This window comes from Chelmon rostratus, chromosome 14 (assembly GCF_017976325.1).
Source record: "Chelmon rostratus isolate fCheRos1 chromosome 14, fCheRos1.pri, whole genome shotgun sequence".
In the NCBI taxonomy this organism is placed as follows: Eukaryota; Metazoa; Chordata; class Actinopteri; order Chaetodontiformes; family Chaetodontidae; genus Chelmon; species Chelmon rostratus.
Window position 1 is genome coordinate 8,112,876 of NC_055671.1, and position 27,821 is coordinate 8,140,696.

The 27,821-nt window shown below is 41.9% G+C and overlaps 1 protein-coding gene across 1 annotated transcript; it reads right to left on the reverse strand.

The window, feature by feature from the left end:
* Positions 1-10,756: 10,756 nt before the first annotated feature.
* Positions 10,757-13,937, reverse strand: LOC121617697 (LIM/homeobox protein Lhx1-like). The gene is made up of 5 exons (XM_041952899.1): positions 13,768-13,937; positions 12,831-13,051; positions 12,120-12,394; positions 11,350-11,506; positions 10,757-11,133 (listed from the first exon to the last, which is right to left on the reverse strand). The coding sequence occupies exons 1-5, from the start codon at positions 13,935-13,937 to the stop codon at positions 10,757-10,759; spliced, it is 1,200 nt and encodes a 399-aa protein (XP_041808833.1).
* Between the last annotated feature and the right edge of the window lie 13,884 nt (positions 13,938-27,821).

Here is a 27,821-nt window from a genome sequence, read left to right on the forward strand (position 1 = left end):
ATGGAGGCATTAAGCGCAGAGGGGAGACTCAATCATGCATCTGAGGCAACCATAATTCCACATTCACGCGTCTCAATGACTTGACAGCACTTGAGAGACAATGCCTGTGACCCAGTTGCAGGATTCCAATTAGCAGGGTGTATGCAACAGTTGAGATGAAAAGGGAACAGGGTCTTTACAGAGCCCCAGGGCTGTCTGATTACTGCCTGAAAACAAGAGTCTTTTGCCCGTGACAAAGAGTAGACCGACACAGAGGGAGCGCCAGGCCCCAGCTGTTCCCGTTCTCTCCGGGATGAGGATTCTGAAGAGCTCATCTCATCTCCGCCTGCCTGCCTGCCTTTTTACATTTCAGCCATACTGGAAAGTGTATAGCAGGCCAGTCTCACTAAGACACCTTTCATATGTGTCTTATGAGAAACTTTCAGTAGATTTTACCTGCCGGTCTTGGATAGACACAGACTACCTGTGGGTCATAAGCCTGCATCTGTTACCTCAAGGCAACCTTATATGCAGAGTGCCTGTTGTTGTAGCTGCATGAGCATATATGTGCCCTAATAGTTGCCTCCAAAATATTTTCAGTCTCAAAATGAAGCAAAGATGATACAATACATAGTCCAAAGTAAAAAAAAAAACAAAAAACAAATATGTTTCCATGCCTAAATTATACTTATAGTGTATAAAGTCTGTTAAATGCTTGATTAAATATATAGAAGTACACTAGTATTACACTTTTTTTTGCAACAACATTAAAATACTTTTTATTTAAAAAAATTATCAATATGATTGAAATCTATTGTTAGTGGACTACTACTACAAGGCATATTAACAGTAATATAAGCCAACGTGTATGTTTGTATACTTATCAAAAAGCTATAAATTGCTATAAAGTTTTTAATAAAGCTTGTGCAAAGGTTAAGTTTACTCTAAGCACTAGGCTACTTCTTAAAAGTAGATTTTTACTAAGCTAAATTAAGTCATTTTACAACGTAAACAGTGAACATTAATTTGTTTGTATTGTTGTATTGTGTTGTCTTATTGTTTAGATTGTTTAACGTGAGCCGTATATTAAAGGTACAATTTCAAACACATTTTAACTGTACTTCAGTGTACTTTCCATCAGTCCCCTTTTTAAAAATGTTGTCTAGTGAATCATATGTATCATATGTAGTTTAAAATACTCAAACTTAAATTTGCATGTAATTTACTGAAGTCATTTTACTGTTCTAATTGAAAGTTTACTATTTGGTAAGAAAAGACAAGTCAATGAACACCCACAGAGATGAGAAGACCAGTTCTTTTAACGAACCCATTTCAATTTGTTCCCCCGGGCCCAATTGGTGAACAGACTCATGGTTCACTCTGAGCTGGTTCAGTAGTACCAACCATGGTTGGTCCACCTAACCCACCCCACCCCACCCCCATATCTCCTGCTGGGAGCTGAACGAGAGTCTGTCGCTGAGCGCTCGCTCTTCGACTCAGGGGGTATGTGCAGAACAAAAGAGTTAACCTGGCTCTTATGCACAGCTGTGCATGCTCCACACAGAAGCCCCGCATCTGAATTGAGTCACCTTGTTTGCAATCTAACCAATCACTAACTAAAAAGCTCTTATATCGTGAATAAAATGGAGGTAGGAATTGGTAAATACAGACATTTATGCAAATTTAATCGATTGGGGCTGTGGAAAATACCTGATGTACATGTAAATCCACACATCCAGTGCCGGTGCATTGCTTGCATCTTACTTCACACTGCGAAGCAAAAGGGTATAAGTTATAAAGCAGGCCATTTCTACTGAATTTAATACCCAGAATAATACAGCCATATGGTTTGATCAAACAGTATATGAGTCCCAGTATAGCGTTGTTTAAGCTGAACCTCTGATGGGAAGTAAAACACTTGTCACACTATTGGCTCTGTTTGCATATAGTTTTATTATGCCAGTGATTCTGAGTGAGTTCTCCCCGTACATTTAAAGGCGTTCACGATTTATAATGTTTGATAGACTTAAATAACAGAGGGCATTTCTGAAAAGCAATTTCCACCTATAGATCACAAATTAAAATAAATGATGTATTGTGTCTTTAACGCAGGGAGGCCAGCCCGCGGAGCTATAGTCAGGCAGTGAATCTCTCCAGGGGCAGGAAGGCAGCCTGTCAGCCAGCTGCACGAGAGGCTTAATCTTCAATCTGCGTTCGAAACGTGCCACAAGGGTCAAAGATTACAACAGTCTGTGATCATCACCACATAATGCATACATTCTCATTCTGTCAGAGCTTGGTAAACACTGGCTGACTCACTGAACGCCGGGACGACACAGAGGAGGGCTAATTCACAAGCAGATAAACCTGCTGCAGGGAGAGGCAGGAGGACGGCGTCAGAACGAGGCAGATGATCGAGATTAAGAGCTTGTCGCTGACAAAATGCGTTAGAATGTTTTAATCTTGTCTTCACTTAAAATACAGTTTCTATTTTAATAGTAAAGAGATCCGCCAGCAAAACTCCCTCATGAAATGTCTGTTTTTCATCTGCAGGAGGAAATCAATATTATGCTGTAGCTGAGTACACAATAACTAGGTTGCTATTTGTTCTAATAGTGCTGCTGATGGACTCGACGGAAGCTCCGTCACTGATATCCCCATAATATAAGAGAAACACAGCTCAGCTTATATGAACAATAATATGCAAAAAGCTCCTTATAGCTGTGCGTTGCAGACCAGGTGAGGTTGCTCACCGTACCGTGCAGACACCCCCTCCCTCATCCCAGTCTCAGCATTAACATTCATGGAGCCACTGGAGTGTGGCGAGCCGAGTGCGTCGAGCCAACGACGAGATGCGGGGATGAGGAGGGAGAGGGAGGATGGAGCCCCCCAACCCACCCACCCTCGCCTGATAAGGGCTGCTAGGGGAAGGGGAGGGGTGGGGTGTGGTGGTGAAGGTTGCCCAGCGTGGGATTGTGGGAAAGGTCAGCGACCAAGGTGCTACGTCTTTAGCCATATATCACAATTATTAGCGTAGGTCATTGACTGGCATGGAAATTATAGGAGCAGTGACAGGCCCGCATGGCATGCTGGGAGAGTAGGCAAGGCCAGGCCAGCAAGAAGTCGCTGCCGACTGTTGCTGTAGTTCAATAAAAGTAGTCAACAGATTTCAACCATGCTAGAGGCATAAACTTGACATTCCCGCCAGCTTCAGCTGTACTCACTGTTAATTAAGAAATGGTCACATGCTAGCATGCTAGCCTAAGATGGTGAGCATGGTGAACATTAGGCCTTGGCCTTCTAAATGCATCAAAACGCTAGCATTGCCTTTGCGAGCATGTTAGCATGCTGATTTTAGCACTTAGCTCAAAGCACGTCTGTGCCTGACAACAGCCTCACAGAGCTGCTGGCATGGCTGTAGACTCTTTAAGATTTTGCATGTTCTGTTTGAAATCTGCTCAACTCATTTATGCATGTCCATCGGTTGTAAATGAAAGTGTAGAAATGTTCAGATTCCTCCAAGCATATTGCAAATAAATCCGTGCAGTCTACTTCAAAATACAAAGAGTACTCTACATGCATTTTAATGGACTTGTGGGCACTCATGTAGGTACTATTATGGTGAAAGGTTTATCATCTGTCCCATGTAGCATAGATAAAACATAGTGATTAACTGATGGCTTCCAGAAAGCCTATACTGAAGACCATGCAGTCTGCAACACACACAGAATCGGCCTACTCATTGTGAGTTTTATTATGCACAGAGTTGCTGACTGAAAGAGTTTAGCTGAATGCAAACATCGGTCCAGCAGTGGCGCCACATTAAAATGCATGCATTACAGGCACATCAGCGGAGCATGGAAAGCCAACTCCCGATGGAAATGTTGGTTTGCCGCTCCTCATAGGGCCTGTATTTGTGACCAGAAGGACATTTGTGGCTCTGAAGGACAAAGGCAGCCAACCAGGGAAACCGTCGTGCTTGACAAGCGAGCATACAGTAGTGTCATCTGACAGCACTGGCTCCCAACATTTAAATCAGACTGATGAAGATGTTTGTAAGTTCCACAGAGCCCCACCTCCAGAAGAGGTGGTGGAGCAAGACTGGACAGTTTGCATGGGAGATAGCGAAGTATTGCTGAGCCTGGCGTAGGCCTTCTTTTTAATGTAGTGGTTGGCCGGCTTTGGTTCACTTTGGCTGCAAGAAAAGCTGAATTTCAGGCTTCTAATGAAGCTCTTTTAGGCATTAAAGCCACTGGAGCAAATGTATTTTTCGCCACGTAATGCCACCAAAGCTGGTTCCTTATAACTAAAACAGAAGTATTTTGACTGTGAAGAAGACAGCTTCCACCAGCCACACTTGGTCAAACACTGGTTCAGATTTAGGTGGATTTATCCTGGTGGCTCGGGGAATAAGATCATTGGCGTACAAAGCGGAGGAGGTGCGGACTTGGCAGACATACTATAGCTGTTGACCCCCCCCCCCCCCCCCCCCCCCCCCCCCCCCCCCCCCGCCCCTTCCTCCACCCCGGTCGTCCACCCCATTACACACACATATGCACACATGCATTTTGCAGAGCAGAGGTTTTTCATACTTGGGCATGATGCGCTTGATTGCAAATGAGAGGAGCTGTCTGTGTCATCATGTCTTTGTCTCTGGGTTCGCATAAACTACAGTTACACACACGAAGTGATGTGAAGGAATTCAGCCTGGAAAATGTAAAACACTTTGTCAAACTAACGGACGACCAAATGCCTCCATATGGCATGATATTTCAGAGGATTATTTAGCATGTTGGTGTTTGGATCCTTTTTTTCTTTTTTGCTATGTAAAGCAATTTGTGACACATCTTTTGTCAAAAGCATGATCATAAATGGCTGATTTCACATACTGGTACTGATAAACATCTCTTCATAATTATGTTATCAGATTATCATGAACAAAACTGGCAAAGTTTGTCATTTTACACGATGGGTGTGTAATGTCACTGTTTCATCTATATTTTTTACGTATGGGAAAATATGTCAATAATACCAAGCTTTGCAAGGGTAAATCATAAAATATTTGAAAGTATGTTAAATTTAAATGCATCGTATTGTCATCATTCTCTCTAAAAAAAATTAACAGCAAGGGAAAGACTGATTAAAATCTTAACGAGCATATCTGCCTCGGCTTCTGCGAGTGGATGACTTGTCAATATCTATAACATGCTGAAATCTTCTCAGCACTTGGCCTGACTGATTAAGCTCTGCAGGAAAAGAAAGTAGGTGGGGAACACTCACAATTCTGTCCTCTTCAACTTTAATCAAAAGTACACTGACGTGCTGCAGCCCCCTCCCTCTCTTTCATAATAATGGACCGCTAAAAATTCAGGAGGCAGGCTCCACATCAATCACTCGCCAGATTTGAGTCCAATGCAATAAATATGCAAATGAGGAGAAGCCAATGTCTCGTAGCTTTGAGATCAGCGTGGGGAGAAAAAAAAGGGAAAAACTGTATTAATTGCCCATGGCCAGAGGAATCCTATTACTGTGGGCATTGATTATAAAATTGTATGTGTGAATGATTTTCATGCAGAAAGTGGACTACCAAGCCTGGAGCAAAAAATGAAGAAAGAGTCAAATTAGTGAATTGGGCCAGATTGTACAAGCGACTAAAAGGAAACAGCAACGGCAAAAAGGCCAAATCTAAGTTCAAATAAGATTTAGATTAGAAAATGAACAGGATTTCTATGTGAAATTACAATAAAGTATTATCCAGTCATAACATTTGTCCCATTGTACTGTTTAACTATATTTGCTTACATTCGATTAGATTTACTTTTCTCAGGTTTGACATGTCCAAGCTCATAAGAAATCCTAAGAGAGAGGGCCACAGGGTATCATTCTTTTTAATTTTTTTATTCAGTTGTAAAGTCCATTAGTGTGGCCCCCTAATGGACTCTCTGCTCTAAGATAGTTCCACACTACATCATGATGGAGGAGCGACAAGACGCTCATAAAAGGTCTTCAAACAAAGAGGTTTTACGTATTATGCTCACTGTTTCAAACCAACTGAGCAAAACTGATGCTTAAACCTGACTGTGAACACAGAAGTTTTTATTTCTTTTTGGTGAATGATCCAACCAGCTGAGCCGACTCTCCCTTTGAACTGCGCCTTGTTTGGTGAAGAGCAAAGAGACAAATGCAGGCATCTAACTGGTTAGCAGTCAGCCAGCTCAAGTGTCATAGCCATGGCTGCAGTCAGAGGCTCCATCTGGCCACTAGTGGTAGTCAGCTGATTGGCACTCAGCTGGCTGACTTTTTCCACTTCTGGATGATCTGTCACTTGTTTGACAGAAATTCTCAAGTGCTGGTGGTAACGTGTAAAACTACTGAATATACAAAACATGTGCACATTTTGGAAACAGTTAAATGCACAGAGCTCTCCTTAGAGGACAAACAGCCATTACTGTGCATGGTTCTCCTATAGCCACCACAATCACTGTCAGCTAGATTTAAATTGATTTGCTGGCTACGTGTTTGACTTGCAAATCTCTCTTTTAATCGTGGCATTTTGTTCAGATAAACAGGGATTAGTTTGATTAACAGTGTGGCATTATCTCTAAACAGTTAAAGATTGTAGGCTTTGACACAGGCTTTAATAACAGAATATGACACAGTTTAAAACACTGAAGATTTGTTTGAATGCACATAAATAGTTTGTTTGAAAGTATTTTATTTTTTTAATATCAAATGTGCCTAAAGCTATACTTGTTTATCTTTAGAATCCATCAACATTTTTATTATTGCATGTAATGTACACATACATGTACTGCATGTGTACAGCTACTGAAGTGAAAATGAATGGAAGTCACTGTTTTGTGACTTTATCATCTACAAGATTAAACAATTCAGTCCCACTGATTCCCACAGTTCCAGCGAAGTTAACATGAAAACTGACAACAATATTCTTTGCCTTTAATATACCAGCATCCACTTTTTGAGAGTTGTAGTTGTTTAATAATCATTATACAACATTGTTCATCATTATTATATACACAGCTTCTATGACATCTAGAGTATAATTTGGAGGAGCTGGTACTAGTTAGTAACTAACCAGAATCTGAAACATAGAACTTCACAGTGAAATGGCCCCACGTGCTAATCCGGGACGGGACTTTCTCGAGCTGATGACCAGCTGATGGGGGAAGTGTTGGGGTTCCTGAAGCTTTCCTGCATCAGCAGCTCAGCCCAGAAATCTAAATCTCACTGAACTCTATTCAGAAACTTTACCTCTCAGCAACAATGCATCTGATACCCAAATCTGTATTTTTCATGTCAACAAATCCCACAAACAGATCAAAACCATGAATTGATTACATTTATACAGCTCTAGTTACTGGTTACTTTTACAGATTGAGATTAATACAAAATATGACTCAACAATGATCAATTCATAAATTATGATGTACAGATTAAGATACTCAGTAGTATTAAAGTACTTAAAATTAGCTCCACCTTTACATTAGTGATATAACATATTAATGCAGCAATAATTATAATCCAGTGATATGTTATTTATTATTTTGCATAATGACTACTTTCACTTTTGGTACTTTACCTTCATTAATTTTTACTGAGGCACAATTTTACACTCAGGACTTCTGCTAGAAACAGGGTATTTTTACTGTGCTATTGTTACTTTAACTTAAGTAAAAAATCTGAGAATTTCTTCCGCCACTGGTCCTGCTGCTCATTAATATGCAGAAAAAAGAGCAATATAAATGCACTATTTACTCCTGTTTGAGTAATGTTTGCCAGCACCCCAATGTTTCAGGAAATTACTTGTTTTTTTTTTTTTAATTACCAGTTTATAGATGTGTTATAGCATACAGAGAAGTGTGCTTTGGGGTATGTTGGCTTCAGGTATGCTTGTCCAGCATCAGCCGATTGAGATATCAAATCCTAACTGAATCTTAACGATATCGGCAGAGAATGCTACGGCAGGAATTACAGATCCCCCTTCATAATGCCCTGCAGTTTATGGTTTGTGACCCTCCTTGTCTTCCCTGCCCCTCCCCCAAGCTGCTCCTCTGACCTGCTCCTTCAGCCTCCTGCTTCGCTGCCCAGTTCGATATTCAGCGTTCGTCCTGTCCTTCTTTGTGCTGCTCTCACCTTTCCCTGACTGAAGTATTAACTCTGTCACCAGCCTCTTCTTCACTAGAGAAAGAGGTGAACAACTTTACAAGACTGACGTGTGTCCCTGCAGCATCACCTCCTAAAATATTCAGAAAATGACCAGAAAACGGACAATTCACAAATAGGTTATGAAGCCCCTTTGCGCTACATAAACATACAGATGCACCACAGACACACACACATACAGTATATTACATACATTGATTAATTAAAAAATGTCCCTCTGAAATGTCTCTTATGTAGACAGATATGTGTTTGTTTACATGAACTAATCTGGATAAATCAGGAGGAAAGCAGATAAAATTTCAACCTCTCATCGCCAAACAGCATTTGGGTCTAAACTCTGGTGGTGTCGCATGTTGTTCCCCCACAGGACTGAGCACCAGCCACTTTATAAACTCAACAGCTCACTTACATTTGCAAAGTGATCTGAAAAGAATGCTGACCGGTCGCTCCTGGATTTGAAAGTTCATTGATTGCTGGCTTGATGCTTTGTCTGGATTAGCCAACACTGTCAGTAACGCCACAACGAGCAGCTGTAGTTTTGTTGACTGTGCTGCAGCAGACAGACAGCCAGCTCTTTTTTTAATGAGAGCCTGCAAACTTCTGTATAAAATTGATTTAAAAGTCCTGCATCTCAATTGCTAAGATGTTTGTGATATTAGAGTTCTGGATAGAAATTCATAATAAATCATTTGGAAATGAGCAGGTCAAAGAAATGGTAACTGTGCATGTCGGTTGTGTTAATCAGCTCTTTTCCCACCCAGAATTAGCATCATAATATATTTTTAAATTATGGAGATTCTGCAAGGTGTGATTATTTCTCCTCTATGAGACAACCAATCACATTCAACTAAATCCAACAATATCCATTCGTCATTGCAATGATATGCAGCCAAAGCTCCACCATGCAGTTGCAGCGTGTGCCTCTCAGACAGTGGCTTTCCCACTCACAGTGGCCTGGATACACAAATACAGAGCATGCTGTCCAATGTGTCGTTTACATGGAAGAAATGAAGAATTTCTGCTATACCCAATAGCGAATTAAGGATAATTGATAGTCATCATCAACGTAAGATAATCAGCTATGTAAATCTGGTGTAATTCTAATACCTAAGCACTGCCTGATGGCATATGATGGTGGTCATGAAAGTTATAACACTAGAAATACATATTTGTTTCCTGAAGGGATCCTCCAACATAACCATTCTGGTCTGTGGAGAAGAATTTCAGAAGATTTAGTGTGCCAACAAATCTCTGTTCATTATACTTGTACAAAATCAACAATCACTCATACTTGAAAGAACAATACTATATTTTTTGTTCTCCAAAGTGATTAACAAATAACAATGATCAATATGTGCTTTATTATACAGTGAATGGTCATAAACATCAGCATCTTAAACTTAAACTGGAACAATCAGGCATAAGTCATGAAAAAACATTGCTGCTGCTGCTGCTGCTGCCGACAGTGAATGACACCATCAGTGTAAATAATATGACATTCTCATCCATGAAGACAAAACCAGTTTGCGTCTTGCTGTTCGGCTGACTGAGGAGCAAATCACTGTTTTTTTTTTTGTTTTTTTTAACACAAATATCCTCAGAATTAGAAGTAGAAGTGAACACTTTATTAAAAAATAAATAAAATAGATAAATAAATAAATAAAATGCTGTCTCTCAACTAAAGGTGCAGGATTTTTTGCTGTGCATTCATTTGGCAACAGCATTTTCTATATTTTTAATGAGGACACTGTAAAAACTGAGGAGAACAGCTACAAAAGTTTGGTTCGTTTGCATTGAATGGTCTCTCCATCTGAATCAAGAGGCTTTAAACAATGCTGATATTTAAACCCCTGAATGCTGGAGCTGTAAGTAAACAGTTGACTGCTCTGTACAGTTGCCCATTATTCTCTATATGCCACTGGACTCCTGCTGTGTTAAAGTCAAATTTTTACATTTTACATATAAAAAATCTACAGATTTATAAAGATATCCCCTTGAAGGCAAACACGTGTTGGCTGTGAAATGATAAAAAGGAAAAGCCTGACAAATAAAAGTCACCAAAAAAACAATGCTTCCACTGTCCTGAGAGAGGTTTTTGGTCGAACGGGATGAACATCACCATTATAATCTCTTATTAAACGATAAAATCTCGTGTTACACATGAACTCGTGGGTGGTCAGTGTGTGTAAAACACTGAGAGGTGATGAAAATGCCATCATGCACCTTCACATTAACACTGCGGGGTCAAATATGTGGCAGAAAAACGGTTTTGTAAACACTAAAAAAAACACCTTCTGCAGCATATAAATGTGTTTTGTTTATTGCTTGATCAATGAGGCCCAGCATTGTGAATATACAGTATTAATGAGTCAAATTCACATGGACTATTTAAAGCAATCTATTGATTGGCTTTAATAAACAATTATACCAACATACAAATATAGAGATTTATAAGTAGTTAAATAGAGCTTAACAGAAATGCAAGCAAATAAATAAATAAATAGATAAATAAATGTACATTTAAATAAAGAACAACAACAAAAAAAAAGTATTGATTTGCCTTCAAGATCCAGGTGTGCCTTGGAGTTCTGGATTACCAGACAGTGCCTTCGCTCATTTCTGAGGAGGGTTGAGACAGCTGGTTGGTGTATCCGTTGTCACTGAGAGACACAGTGGTGTAGGGTGTGCCGGGGCCGCACATCTCACTGGAGATGCTGTGCATCGAGCCCGGCATGTTGGGCTCTGGGCTGGGCGAGTCCGCGGGATGGTGGGAGACTGTGTCAGAGAAACACTGCAGCTCTCCGGGACAGTGGTGCCCCGGATGGTGGTGGTCTAAGACTCTCAACGGAGTGCCAGCAGGGACGGAGGCGGGCACAAAGCCTAAGTCCGCTGGAGTCTGAGCCTGGGACGATGGCGGGCCTTGGAAGTACTCATAATTCCCTCCCGAGCCGTAATATTCACCAGGATAATCTGCATGCATATACATATCTGGATTAGTGCACAGAATCTAAAGAAGTACATATGAACTATAAGACAAGTAGTAAAAATCACCAGACCCAGAAACAGACTCAGTACAAGATGAATTGAATGAATTACGCATCAGCCTGAAGTGGTGCATTTTAATGACATTCTAGTGTTCATTGAAGAGACCGTGAAGCAATCCTACACCCCCCAAACACAGCTCACCTCCATAATATGAGAAGTGTCCGAGCTCCTCTGGCTCCAACCTCTCCCCCAGCGCTCTCATCCTCCTCTGGCCGCGGAAAAACACGTGTCTCCGGCCGCTCAGAGCGCTCAGCTGCTTCATGCGTCTCTCTTTGGACCTCCGATTTTGGAACCAAACCTTTAGGCAAAGCGAGGGATGGACAATTTAGGTTTGACTTGATGAACAGCACGAATGACAAAGGCGGAGCAGGCAGATGCCAGCAAAAGCCGCCATCACACACTTGCTCATGCCTTGCTACCACACTTCAGAGTTCGACGTGCGTAAAAATGGAATCTTTCGATCATTTAAACATTGAAATTGAGCCCGACACAATCACTGTATGCTCGTTAAAATATCACCTTGCACGTCCTTCATGTTACTTGCTGTAATGGCTGTTCGCTTAAGCTGCTTTAACTTGTACTTTTAATGCATTTCGATGTCGAAACCGTTGCGCCAGTCCACCGGGAAGTTTCACCAAGGGAGCTTTTTAAAAATGTCCATGGACATCAGCGCTAAGTGACTCCTGCTTTTAAGGGTTTTAGGGGCGCAATGGGAGTGAAGATTATGGGGAAAATTGGTTGGGAAACCCTATCTTAACCAAAAGAAGAAAAAAAGCGCTGTGTGACCTGTTTGGACACAGCTGACTGTCAGCGTCCGATAATGGATGCAACCGATTCATATGCTGCAGCAAATACACTCAGGATGACTTTTATTCTTCCCTTTATTTTTTCATTCCCCTCTTCCTTTTTACCTGGATGACTCTCATGTTGAGGCCGGTCTCTCGTGACAGCTGCTCCCTGATGTGTCTGGTGGGTTTCGGGGTGGCCGCGAACGCCGCCTTTAAGGTCTCCAGCTGCTTGGCTTTGATGGTGGTCCTGGGCCCGCGTCGCTTCCCGACGGCACTCTGCTCGTCGTTCTCGTTGCTGCACACGTCTTTGTCGGATAAATGTCCGGTTTCCGAGTCCTTCCCGTCGTCCTGCGGGTCCTGGGAGTCTGGGGACATGCTTTGGTCGCTGCACGCCGTGACTGTCGTGAAAACGAGACAGATGAGCGCGTGACACTTAATATTTAGAGGATCTGAGAATCAAAATCACACAACCCCCCCCCCCCCAAAAAAAAAAAAAAATCAAATGACGGCGTTATTAAAGCAAATTACAAATTTACGACAGAAATATGTTTGCCCACTTTACAAGATCACCGGAAATGGTCAGTTTGGCCTATAAAAATATTTTTGTTAGGAAAGGATTACAGCTATCTGCTGCTGCAGTGCATAATAATAATAACAACAACAACAACAACAATAATAATAATAATAATAATAATAATAATAATAATAATAATAATAATAATAATAATAATAATAATAATAATAATTTATACAATTAATAAAGAATAATCGATTTTTAAGCATGAAAAAGCACTATAAAAAATAAAAAGTCTGAATATTGACTGATATAATCACCTGAGAGGACGATTGTGTCTTTCCCATTGTTGTTTTGATAGTCCTCTTTACAGACGAACTTGAATTCGTCCAGGATGTACAGTTCCTCTCCGGTGGACAGCTGTTTGTTACACATCACACAGGTGAAACAGTTCAGGTGAAACACTTTGCTCTTGGCCCTGCGGACCAGATCACTGGGTAAGATCCCCTGGGCGCACCCGTCACACTTGGTCCCAAATCTCCTGTTGGAGAGAGAGAGAGAGAGAGAGAGAGAGAGCAGCAGTGAGGGGAATGTTTCTGCGTGGTTTACATCACTGACTTTAATTCTGCCACAGGCCAACTGCCCACAAAGACACCAGGAGCTTTCTGTTCACTGTGCATCAATTCAAACAGTTAAAATCAAATTCATGTTTGAGAGCTCGCCAGACAGAAATAGTGACTAATTAAATCCATAGCCTAACCTGAAGTGAAATCTAATGTATAGAATGAAAATAAAATGAAATCCAGCTGTGATATAATCTCATTATGAGTGCAGGTCAATCATGGCAATCACGTGCAATCAGGATTAGCCCTGGTTATACTAGAGCTGCTGACACTGCACAGAAATGAGCGTCTTCTGGCCTGTGATGTCATGCTTTTTATTTTATTTTTTCAAATAATTCGTATTTTTTTTTACAAATACATTTTCAGTTTTATATTTAAATCTCGAAAAAAGCACAAAGAAAAACAAGAAAAGCAACAAAGTGATGGAACCTGGCAGAATATGGTCCATTAATTGTAATACAGGCCCCATCAGCGTGAGGTCAACATCCACTTTTCTCGTCTTTTTTAACTTACCTTGGACTGTCAAATTACATCTACCTTCATTTATATTGGCCAAAAACAAGCAAACTTAAATGTGACATCAGTTGTCTGTTTTCTAAATAGATAATAAACCACAGACACTTTGGGTGCTCACCTGAAGAAGTCATTCTTACAGTACAGTTTCCCCTCTCGTGAAAAACATTTTTCCGTCAAAGTGCACTTGCATTCGCAGCACTGGACACACTTGATGTGCCAGGGTCTGTCCAGAACTTTGAGCAGGAACCTATCGAGAATAGGCTTTTCACAGCTGGCACACTGAAGCATCGTCTGGACTTGTTCCCAGCCCGGCGTGCGGGATGTGCAGTACGCTCGCTCTGTCCCTGTTCACTTTCACCGATCCAGGAAATACGACGCATCCAAAATAAACGCGAACAATCACATGGCCGTCCGTGAGGTTAAACGCAGCTCTTCGGTTCCGCGGGACAACAATCCACACGTGGAGGGCAGCTCCGCGCGGCAGGCAGAAAAAAACTGCTGGAAAAACAGCATTTCCCAAACAAAAATGATCGACTGGTGATCACAGAGGGCCCATCAAGGTGATCCAAATTATAGGAGTAGGCGCAGAAAAAATCAGCTCACTGCTGCGCGCTGTGTGATATATCCTGAGCGGTGTCTACAGTGGATGAAAAAAATCACCTTTAAACGCTATCGGCGCGCTCAGCCTCCTCATTTGTGTCCCATTTCTCCTCTGATGGGTTCTCAGCCTGAGAGAAGCGCCGTAATGAGCGCACCTCTTAAAGCTCAGCCTATTGCCTATTAAGAAAGCCGTGACGTCACCCGCAGGGAAAACCTATGAGCGGCCTTTTTCATCCCACTCCACCACCTATGCCTCGGGATTATGTAAAGGCAGGTAGAGCGTGCGTACAGCACGAAGCAAACTAAACGAATGAGTGGAAATAAGATAAAATTCAGTGACAAGTCAAACTCGTTTGAAACCTCTAAAATGTAAAATGGAATAAAGCAGTTTGTTTCTGTGAGCCCGGGACACAAAGAGGAGCAGGTTAGGTAAAGACGCGCCAGAAACACATAATTTAAAATCAGGTTTTGGTTAAAGATAATTGAAAAAAGAAAAGGAAAGTTTCTTCCGATACTTCTCATGATAACGAGCTGCCCAGAGCTATTCAATCCGAGCAGCTGTGACTTAGAAATAAGACAAAATAATACAAAAAATTAGCAATATCTCCACCCTCCGTCAGCGTTCTCATTACAATAATAATCATTTTTCTTTTTTTTCTTCCTCAGCTTCTCTCTCAAGGATAGCCGGCTGAGGGTCAATGATGATATCACATGAATAAATTATTTCCTTTGGAGAAGGCATGGCTTGTGAGGGAGAATAAGACCGCATCGGTGGCAGGTGACAAATGATCAGCAGGCCTGTCCCTGCGCTGTGGGGAGAGGACACATGGCCAGCACAAGCTTTCCTCGCAGATTAATGTTGCGCACCGGCATTATTCCTCACTGCGTTTGAAAGGACAAGGATCACTAATGGTTCTAATCTGTGGCGATTGGCTGTCCCTCCTAGATGTTATCACAGCGCGTTGGCGCGCTGGGGAGGGAGATAGCGCATTTCCCCACGCAGGCTCCCAGCGCTGCTTCTCCCTGATATGTAAACTCGACGCCGTGTCACTGCTTTTATCCGCACATTGTTGGTTTTTGTCGGGCCACACCACCAGTTCATACATGTGAAAATGCGCATCAGTGAGTCGCGTGGTTACGTTCACGTTCAGGTGTTTTGTTTGACGGCTGACGTCCAGGGTGACAGAAAATGGATAAAAACATAGTGCGCATGGTTGATGTGTGTCCACGCCTCCAAACGGTTCTGACTGCTTTTATTCCACCATTCACTTTGCAGTAAGGCTGATCTAAATTAATCAATCAATCAAGCAAACAAAAAAAAGGAAGATATGTTTTTTTTAGATTCATTGCACCTCTTATGTTTTATCTATTTTCTTTAAGCTTTCCTTATGAATATGAACATGAATAATAATTACTTTCGTAGTTTGGAAATACTACCATAACTACTACTACAATAATAGTGGTGTTTTTGTCGATTGGAAGAAGTTGCAAAACTGAGCATACTGGAGTAAAGAAGCCAAGTGCACTAATTTTTACTCAAATTCATACACATTTTCAAATACAAATGGGTGTAAACTCACGTTTAGCAAAGGGCTCATGCCATATATCCTAAAAAAAAAATTTTGAAAATGCAGGACGATAGTTTATCTCAATTTTGTTTGACAGAGGATGTGAGGGTGCTCTGTGAGCACCATGGACAGCACCTCAGATCACTCCTCAGTGCTAACAGCACATAAATTAATGAAACAGTCTGATAGCGTGAAGAGAAAACAAGGAAATCTATGGAATTCAATAATGTGTGAGACTTTGCATCTTTCACCGAATGATCCAGAATAAAATGAAAATGTTCACCTCTCAGGCCAGGCTGCCAAACAACAGCCAGGTTTAGGTAGAATTTGATGCTTTGTAGTTAAGATGCTGCATGCTTTTATTAAACTGTGCTGGATGCATCACCTAAATTATTAGACTTTGTGACAGATGTGCAAAGTTAAGACATCATTTGCTAAAAAAAAAAAAAAAGGAATCAAAGAATATTAATCGCTCTGTCAAGTAAAACAAACCTCAGCCACCGGAATATCCTCTAGTTTCATCACAGTTTGTCCAAAGTCATTTTTATTAGCATTATGTATTTTTTTAGCCTTAAGAAATCTATACATATCTTTAATTAGGATCCTTTCTTTGATTTGCCACCGGAGTGGAGACCACAGCAGGCAGCTCCTCAACCACAGTGGAATATTGATGGGAATTATTTATTCTTTTCATTTATTTAGTCTTTATTTGCTATTGGACAGTGTGTTTGGATGACTGAAAAACCAGGCATTAACCCATTTGTGCTCATGACTAAAATTTTGAATTTCCTTCGATGTAAATGTTCTCTGGGCTTGCAGAAGCACAACTATGAAGAAATATTCTAAATTAGTCAAAGTGTTTGGATGAAAAAGTGACTTTTTCTGATCATACTGAAAATAGTCTTTGGACACAAATGGGTTAAACAACAGAAACATTGCCAGGAAATGGATATTATATAGAGGCCTTGCAATAAATGTGAGACCACTAGCAATAATTAGAGTGAATGTTTAAGGCTCCTTTTTTGTTCTCATTTTACTAAATGTAAGGGTGGGTGACGCTGCAAAGACCAGAGGGGAAAATAAGGATCTTCATGATATACTAAGTGCGACTTGTGTGGACAAGTGTCTCCCCCCGGGTTTGTATTTCTTCATTAGAGGTGTTGATTAGGAGTCTAGCCCAGTGAGCTGCCCCCCTGCACCACTCCAACACACAAGAGGTCTCTCTGCAGCACTGGAATCTGGCAGGGTGCACACTGTTTGTTTTGGAATGAAAAAAGCATGTCATTAGTGTTTGTTAATTGCGGCTAATTGGCCCTAACGAGATGAACAGGCCACCCACTGGGACCATTCATACAAATAATTTGTAGAAAACAAAATTAATTACTAGATGCTAATTAAAGTCAATTAAAGATAATTAGACAATCTCGGAATGGGAAAGTTATAGAGAGGAGGATAATACCTGGCAAGACACAGTGTGAGGTGACAAATACATCTGGCAGCTCATAGAGCTCCCTCCTGTGAGACAGGACGCCTTTATTCAGTCCCTGTATGCTGAATTCTGCTTAAAAGATGGATCAATCAGTCTCACCTGTGGAGAGTGATACCATACACTTTACCTGTATGATGTAGTTAATCTAGCAGATCTAGTCAAAAAAAAAAAAAAAATCAAGGGATTATGGTTTCCTTCTCCATTGGCTCCTGTCCAGGAAGCTACAGGCAGCAAAATCTCTGCTAGCGTGGCCTGTTCAGAGTTTGCATAATTTCCAAATTAAGAATAGTTTCAGGTTTCAGAGGACTTTCTGAACAGAATGACGCAGATTAAATGACACGTTTCTATGCGTCCACATTGAATCTTATACAGTAATTTTGGAAATCCTCAGTTGTCTTGTGTTTGTATACAAGTCAGTAATTATTTGTTGAATACCACACAAAGATGATGCATTTACATCCCAAAACACAGATGAGCAGTTCTGGCCCAGACATACAAAGACTGGACAGTATCTTGTAATAAGAATGTACCTTTCTTCATGCTATATACTGTATATGTTTTCTAATTCTTATTAGGTTGTAATAAAAGAAGTCTGTTATTTCACTTACATAGGCACAACTCTGTGCAGACATTGCAATGGTTTGCCAGAGGCTCGTAACTGAACAGTTGTGAGGTGAGATGAAAAAACTTTTGCTTTTTTTTTGTTAGGACCCCCCAAAAAAATTAGAAATGGCAAAAAAAATGTCAATTTTTTTTCGGGTAGGACCATTAAAGGATTAATTCAATCAAAAACTAAGCCTAGTGTGTGAGCCTAAAACTCACACACTTATTTATACTGTGTAATGCTGAGAGGTGTTTCTGATAGTTAGTTTACCCCCTCATAGATAGATTGATTGATTGATTGACAGATAGATTTCAATAAAAAAACTGAACATTATAACCTTCATGGAGGTAGGATTTTTTGCAGCCTCCTGTATCAGACTGCATTCGTTTTTAGCCAGGCATACCTAATAAACTGGCGACTGATGTGTAATGATGCAGTTGTATCTGTAACTGGTGTCAAGCACAGTTTAATATCCATTTCTGGCCAAGGGACAAACCACCTGCAGCTATTCTGCTCTGAGCCAACACTGACCTCTTGCCATCATATTTTTTTAGAGGTAAGAAATGGAGCAGCGTGGCGTGACATTTGCAGTGCTCAGCACACAACACACGGCTGCTGTCTTCGAGCAGCCTGGATTAGCGTGATACAGCATAGAGAAACGAAAGGGAGACACAGAGCGAGGGCTTGAAGAAGACACTTCCTCCCGTCAAGCTGAACCATCAACAAAGGTGAATACTGCGATGAAGTTTAGAGGTTTAGGAGTTTAGAGGTCAAACAAAACAGTCAGTGCAGGGTTTCCAAAAGAATAATCCAGTGACCATCTCCACCCTGATCTGCCCAATCCTGTCAGGGATTTGTCTCATTCACACATGCATCACTGGCACTGCTATCATTATGTCATTAGTGACACACAGGGAGTGAAGTGTCCCAAAGTATATCCTGCAGCTTCCCGCAGAGAGACGTCTATATTAAGATAATGTGAAAACTCCCTGGTGTATAATGAAACAGCTATTGTGGAAATCAACACAGAAATCAATCCTGCTGATTGTGGATTTTTTTCTGTTAAAAAAAAAACACCATTTAAAATCATTCTCAGTTAGTCAAAGCCGTGCTGAAACGGTGAGATGGACATTTCATGCACAACACTTGATCATGGAGAGTGAAATGTGCAGCGAGCGCTGGGGTTCGCACTGTATCACATCGCTTGCATGAGCAAGAATGGGGGGGGCGAGAGGAGACGTACAGAGGGGGAAACCTACCCCGTACGAGGGGACAGAGGGTGATCAGCCTGAGGGGCCGTTCAGTGAGAGGGCCCGAGGGACAGAGTGCCCACGGCCCTGGTGATGATGGTGATTGATGGAGGCACAATTCAGACACCCCAGACGCTGCAGCAAATTAAAAGGCTATTTTGTAAAGTTGTAAAGGAGCAGAATGGCAAAGGGGAGCGATCAGCGGCCCCCGCTCGCCTCCTCTGCTCTGTCACACCATCAGCTTCTGTTTGGTTTCTTTGGTGTCATCAGTCCCTCGGGGAGCAGAGCTGTTACAAGCCTTTCACTCTCACTCACGCCGGATACACCGCCGGTGCTGCTTGTGCACATATGTGTGTGGACAGAGGATAAATATGGATCCGTGCACAAGGGAGAGACTGAAAGGCTATCTATGAGTCAGTAGATGAAAGCCGGCAAATATTGATGAAGCATCCACGGGGAACTTGGGATGAATATTTTCAGTTCTCAACTGTCAAGCAGCAGTGCTTCCTCCCTCCTCTGTGCATTAGTCCCTTATCTGTACATGATTTACAAATCATTTATCCTCAATTTGAATTTAATTGACCTGGCTGACCTGAGGATGCACCCGTTGCTGGGTGTGTGTCCTGTCTGGCGGCGCTGTGTGTGGGGAGAGGAGATAGAGAGACAGACTGCAGGCTATAGGCAGGGCAACCTTCGGGGAGGACCACTCGCATGCCAGAGGTCAAACCTGTGTCAAGTGGGGAGTGAGGCCAGCTGAGCTGCCTCGGCCCATGCATTGTGTTCATCGACGCAGCTGCCGTCGGTTATCAGGAGTGGTTGCAAAGGGGGAGGCTCAGCGGGCTGGGGGTTGGGGGCTCAGGCTGTGTTGATAGAAAGGAGCGTGCTCGTGTGCAAGTTTGGGGGGAAGTGGAGGGGCAGGGGATGGGGGATTGTTGGAGCTTGGGGGCATATGGTCCGACTACCAGAGGAAAAGGGCTCTTTTCCATGCAACACATGCCAGGTCTCTCACAAGCGGGTCACCTGCCTCACATCTCTGCTCAGAGGAAACATTTAATGTTTCTGTGATCAGCTGTTCGTTTATTTCAACATTTCAAAATGACAGTAATAAACGTATAGGATAGTCAACAACTGTGTATTTCTGATGAAACTATAAAAATAATGACAAAAAGAGAAAAATGAACACAGTCAATATAAAATAAATGTTTTGACTCTTCTTTCTACAATTTAGAATCAAAGTTTTTAATGTATGTAAAAATCAACAACTGTACATGAGTTTCAACACTCTACAAATGAATAATAATAAGAACAATAGATTTTCAATTCGGAGGACAAATTTGAAAACTACAATATTTGAGTTCCCACTGTTTGCTATCTGGTTATCATCATCTCCTTTGTGGCTGCTGCGATCTCAGTCAGGGGTGATATATTTCAGGCTGGAGTGTGGAGGCCCCGGGTGAGCTATAATCAGCCCTGCTGCAGTAGGGTCACGACTCTTGCTGGAATGGTTTCACTGGCCTGTAGCAGCTTATCACTTGCTCCCACTCTGCACAGCCCATCCGACGAACACTGACAGCACGGAGAGGGGGCCCACTGTATGAATCGATCTGCGCTCATACAGATATGTCCCGCTAAGAGGTCACCGAGGCTGGGTAATATGTACACTGGCGAGTCAATGGGAAAATATTAGCCAAGCAGCTTAAGAGAGAGGGAGCGAGGAGAACGCAGACACTGCATGCATGAAGGGATGGATGCGTGCATGTGTCAGACATCCCAGTCTGCCTCCCCTGGTGCATCTGTCAGTCTCTGATCTCTGAGTTGTATGCAAGCAGGGGAGCCATACATGCTGCATTAGAATAAGAGTGGACTGCAGGAGTGCTGAGGACAGACTGTGTCCTGATGCTGCCGCCCACCCTTGTCTTTTCAGCTGGGCCTTCTCATACTCATCCCATTCATTCCAGCAGCTCTTTGGGACTGGGCTCGTCCCAATACACTAAACAGATGGGCGTCTCACAAAGGGCCCTGCTTCTTGGCAAGCTGGTGTCCTACATGCCTGATTACACCTAAATACCAAACCCAGAATTGATACAGTGGCTCATGGTCACGTTGTGCAATGGCCTTACAGGGCAGATAGAAAAAAAAAAAAAAAACAAGGGATGATGTAAGCTGAAGCCTTGTATTGTTACCAAAAAAATCAGAAACACTTCAATTGCCACCTTAGAGAAATGGGGGGTTTGGTAGACGCTGGAAGATTTGCAAATAATACAGCATGCATAGACATCAGCATTATAAACCAACATCAACAATGATCTGATTTGATTTACTGCATGTTTACAGAGTAATCTCTACAGAGATCTGTTTTCTTCTTTTCTGTTCGTTCACCACAGACTGTGGTGTCAAGTGAAATCAGCATTGTCATCACCCTCCTCTGAACTAAAGTCACTCCACAGTCCCGCCATCCTTAATGTTACACCTCCTACATTATTGCTTCAATAAGAATCCATGCATTGTGACGTTGACTTCTTATTAATGAATAAACAGTTTATTTCGAATACACCTGTTACACCTGTAAAATTATCTGTTATTTAATGCATATATCTTATAGTCACAAACATGCACACAAGTGCATCTTCTGTATTGGGCTGTGAGCAGTGTTTATTTCTCAAAACCAGTGTTTTCCCCTCTTAATTTTATTCCTCTTCTCCCTGATAAGACTCCTCTCACTGTGTGTGTGTGTGTGTGTGTGTGTGTGTGTGCAGATACATACATGTCCATTCCCATGCGAGGTTGTGTATGTGCACGTAAGATAGAGAGGAACAGAGAGAGGGGAGTGCGTGCATGCCTGTAGCCAGACTATCCACATTTTCAATCAACATAAAAAAAAAACAAACCAACAAACCGGGCTTCTTATCAGCAGCTGTGTCCTTTCCTTCCTCTCAGACTGCCCTCCCATCCCTGTCTGGCCTCCCAGATATGCTAATCGCTATGTAAGAATATCCTGTTGGATAATTACCATACATTACCCTATGCTCATCTCTGGATTAATGTGCATAATCGCATTTGGGCTTCTTTCCCAGCCCAGTGTTAAAGGTGAAATGTGGGTAAATACAATTTATATCGGTCGAACATTACAGTATGGAATGTGTTGGCAGCTTTTACCTCCAGGATATTGTCTGCAGACTGAGATGGCTGAATGAAGAGGATTATCTCTTCAGACATAAACTGCCCAGACTGCTGGATCCTAGAGAGTTGTAATACCACCACCAGAGGCTGTTCTCAATGGTGGGTGTACTATTATCCTTTGTTATGTGATGGTTTTACATTCAATTGGATGTTTATGTTTTGTATTGATCTCTTACACTGCAGCTGTCAATGCTACGTACCTCGTTACAGCACAAATTAAGTTTTGTTGATTCAGTATTTTTGTGTTTAAGACGTGCTTTACGAGGTAGAGCTCAAATAACCAAAAAAAGCAGCCCAAATAATAATCAGCTGTTTTAATATGTTTTAATATATCACTGTTCTAATAAGCTACACTTTGCATGAAATATCTCTGCATTCTTCCATGAAATAAACAGACCTACCAACAGAGACATTGATGCTGAAATTCTGTGTTATTCCACTTATGTTACCAGAGCCAATTGGAAATCACATCTGAATAAAAGCATCGGAATAAAATTATTGTGATCATTTCAGTAAACTGAACTTCAAGAAATCTGTTTCCAAACAGCTTCCAAACATTTAAATAAGTTCCTAAAATGGGTCTGGCCGGTTGACTGATCAATGCATTCCAGTCACATGATGCTACAACTGGAGCCGTCCTCGTATTGATGGCCCCTCCTCTATTTTTATATCTCATTTGAATATATTGAGTGAGCCATCTGTAAGCCATTTATCTACATCAAAAAGCCGTTAGAATTGCCGTCTCCTCCCCCTGGCCTTGCCTCCAGCTCAGCCGGCACGTGCAAATCAACACATGCGTGCATATGTTGCTGCACGCAAACAAACATACACGGACAAACAGACAAAATGCATGTTCAGGTGATTTGCCTCAAAAGCTCTGATGTACATCTTTATCATGGTTATTTTTTATCTTCAACATTTTTTCCACTCACCTTTCATAAACTCTTTGACTTCTGCAACAGGGCGTGCAGACGTCTCTGACATTAAACATTCTTCATGGACATAAGAAGCTGTTTTAATACGAGCCTCCTGACAACTGATGCCTACGTGTCCGTCTGCAACCCTCTCAGCAAAGCCCCGCTGTGGCTGTTGTACACATGACCCTTGCGAACGAAACATAAAAGCACTATTACAAGAGTAATGACCAAATTTAACACTTTGCCTCAGCACACCTGGGTTCCAGACAAGGACCGTATATTTCCTCTGACAGTCCCAACATCTCTGCAGAGCGCAGCCAAGCAGAACTTAACTGGCAGGGTCAATATCCCTGGAGAGAGAGAGCGAGAGAGAGAGGAGTACTTTAAGGACTTTGTGTATTTGTGTGTTCTCATTTGTGGCTGCATATAGGCCCAGAGGGCAGAGAGGAGGACAACTAACAGAGCCTCACGAATTCTTACAACAATGGAACGAGATTGTATAGAGCATTAGAAATTGGCCAGGTAAGGTGGATGGTGCACGCTTCTATTTTCAGGGCTTTCTTCAAATAATGTCCAGAAAGCCAGACCTTTGTGGATCTTAAATGTATATCTTCTGCTTAACATGCATAAAACCAGAGTGCACGTGTTTGATATTTAAACCTTTCTATTATAGAAAAAGAGCTGGATATTTTTCTGCTGATGTCAGTGAGCAGCAGTCGCATTAACAGCCAGCGGGGCCTGAGGCAGAGCCAGAAGTCTTCATTCAGCCCCTTCAATGCTAATGTGCTAATCTGTTTTCTTCCAGCATGCCTCAGGGCTTTACACAGCATTATGGCCACCAAAAAAAAAAGCCTTTTCTTCAAATGAGTTAATTGGTCACACGCTAGGGAGGGGCCGGAGTGATAAAATAGAATTTTTAAACTATATTCACCGTAGTGTACTGAAATAGTGCACTATTATATGCCACACTTATGTTTTACACCTTGTAACTTTGTCTGCCTGCTGTGAAACATAATCTTGTGCGAAGAATTCAAGCACAGAAAGCCGCAATAATACCAGAAATCAACTGAGATCGCAACATGCAGCTGATTTTTCACTTTGTAAATATGAACTGATGTGCATCATAATAGATCATTCACATGGCATTGGGTCGCCGTTTGAGCTGCCAGCGAGTCAGTGGGGCAGTGGGTGGTGAGAGTCGGGGGACAGAGCAAAGTGCTAATGGACTGACACAGCAGAAGAGCTGATCACATGAGAGTCTGCCAAGTCCGATGCTTCATGCCTTTGATGGAGACATATGTTCATAACAAAACATATCTCAAATACAGCTCTAGCACCCTCGCTGCTCTTTATTCAAACCTCCTACAGTCTTCTGCCCCTCCACACCCGGCGCACAGCCTTCCCTGCCAGTACAACACTTATAGGAGATGGCAAAGGGCAAGACTGGGAGCAAATACTCCCTCCCAGTCTGCGACAGCCTGACATGATGCAATATAAATGTAGGTTTCTAAGGCAAAACAACATAGACAATTTACATATCCTGCAATATGTAAAATTAACACAGTAGAAAATTAGGCTTAAAAACATATTTATTTCACAATTTATTCACTGATTTGGGTCATCCTCCAAATTCATTATCTTAACGACCTTACGTTCTTGCAAGTTCAATTAGGTGATCATTTGTCCACTTAACTGGGAGACCACTTTAATCAGCTACCTTAATAAACCAAACCAGTGTCTTCCCGGATACGCCTGGCTGACAAGTGGTCAAGAAACAGTAGAATTTAGTACAGTCGGTAAAAATTACATCCAAGTTTGGATCAAATGATCGAGATCTGACGTGTTACTTAGTGAGTTTTAGTGGTAGTAGTTGGACTTTGCTACCGTTGAACAGAGCCAAGCCCGCACTTTCCCCCTGTTTCCAGTCTTTATGCTAAGCTAAGCTAAGGTATTATGATTTTCTTAGACCAGCCACAACACAAAAAATACATGATCTCATATCACACTGATCTCCAATCAGGTCACATTCTGTGTTCAACCACAGCGGTTATGTTGCCATGCCAACTAATTGTCCAAACAGCCCTGCCAATGCAGATGTTTCATTCTCATGTCAGTGAAGCTATTTGCAAGCAATTGATCAGCTGCAGCCTCACAGCTCTCACAAAAGGGGCGAGTGAGAATTAAAAAGAGAGAGACAAGCAGAGGGGTGAGAATCGTTGCTTCTCCACATCTGACCCCAGATAATATCACAGGACCTGCAATCAGCTGTGCCGAGCGGCCCTGCAGCGGCACACTGGCTCCTCTCTCTGGATAGTGAGAGATAAAAGAAGCCATGACACTGTACCGTCCCATCAGGAGTTGTCAAAGATATGGATCAAAAACCCCGGGGAGAAGGGAGGGTCTCCGTGGAGAAACCGGTCTCTGAATATCGCAGGGCTGATCGAGTTGATTTGGCCTTTTCTGTCCCTGCTCAGATATGAGTGGCCAAGCAGACCACTGCATTCCTGCCTACCCAGAGTTCTTTTGGGCATCCCCTCCTTCGAAAAGGAAGACGTATCTGCCAGCGCCGAAGCGTTCCTGTTTTTTGCAAAGAAGAGGGGAAATCGATCTCCAGTTTGTGGAGACACAATCAATTCTGTGTGGGTCTTATCCTCACAATGGAGGAATCATGAGGGAACAATAACAGAATATGGTCATTTCAGGGTCACCGCAGACTTGGGGAGATGGCCCGTGGTTGAGGTGTTTGTGTTGGATCCCGAATGTTGCGTTGTGTATTGATTTCTTTCATCCTCTGCGTCTACAAGAACCTGGGCCCATTCACACGGAGAGGAAGCAAATCACCCCCCTTCATGGCTGCTTAACTCTCTGTCTCCATAGGTACACTGAGGGTCCCCAACCCCCTGTAGTCTGTCTTCTGTTGTTGTTACTCTGACCAGTGTCGAAGAACGCTCCAAACCAAGCATAAAATAAACACATTTTCTGTGGTTTTTCCTTTCTGAAGAGCTCATAAATCTGATAATTTCACATTTTTTGTTTATTATTTAAATAAATAAATAGGATCAATTTCAAATGGGGAGAAATTTACTACATTAGGGGGTGAATTACAGAATAAACAGGATTATTATACTTTTGCTGCAAGTGGGGATTTTAGAAGAAGTATTCTACAGTATTCTTCCTTTAAGAGTAGAATCCAGGGTACAGTATTCTTCCTTTAAGAGTAATCCAGGGTACCTTTGAGAGTATATCTAGAGTGGACTGTATGACAATACACCTGCATAAAGTTGCAAAAGAACGATATAGTAAGTAATAATAATAATAGTAATAAAACCAGCAAAATCAGGTCAAGATCAGTCAGTTTAGACATTTTGATGTTGCATGAAGAAAAATATTAACACATAAATGAGGCACCGTAAAAGATTATTATTAAAATAAACAATGAATGTCATCACAAAGAAAAAAGCTCTCCTCACAAACGCAGGGGGGAAAAATCACATAGGTGGAGTTTGAATGATACAAGATTTCCATTTTAATTTCTATTAATCCCCTAAAATAATTCTTAATTCTATTTCTCAGACAGAGGATTAGGCTGCCTTATTCCACTGCATCTGTTGTGTACCTCCTGTGATTTCACACACCTCTGCCTGCCTGCAACCAAAAACTGTTAACACCCGTCATTCAGTTTCTTTCTTTTTGAACCCCAGATAATCCATGATTGGCATGGTATGATCCCTCGAAGTGTTGCATGTATACAAAGCTTCAAAAAGATTGTCTTTGTATAGATTAGTCTTGTTCTTCATGTAAATTGCATCTTTGTTGGAGTGCATTCAGTAACACAATGGGTGGGATTCTACTGTTTTTGGCCACAGTCACATTTCCCTGGGTGGTGCAAGTACATTGACAGGTGATATATCATATTACACAGGGCTTTGCATCAGACAGGTTGCTGTCTCATGACCTTTGCTTCCACATCAGAGACCACTGGCTACTCTGAGACATGCGACCACTACTGGTCCAGAATCAGACAGGAACAAATGTGTTCATCAAAGGTGAAAAGTCTTTTGATGGGAAAATCAATTAATGGCAGACACATTATCTCCACAACAGTGACCAAGAGAAGGCCTGACAGATACCAGCCTCCTGTCACTTTCATGTACTCTGCATTAAAGATATTTTTTCCATGATAATGATAATGCAGCACGCTTTGGTCAAACGAGCAGACCAACGTTTCACACCGAAGATCATTACATCACATGCGAGACAACCTTCACCATCCATCACTGTGCATTTTATTTGGTCAGTATCTTACTGTTTACATCAGCTACCAGGTGAGAAATGACACCATCCACTCACTGTCCAAATGAAACTCAGCACTTTCTACACACGATCATTTTTTGCATCATACACTGCTGCCTCTCTAACTGTGCATTTTATGATTGGTCCAACGCTTTCAGATGCACAGGCTGTTTCCACAGGCGTTCATCTGCAGAGGATGTAGATGTCACAATCCGTCCCTCAGTTCCACCTCTCTCTTCCCTCCAGCCCTCCACATTACTCTCGGCCCCTG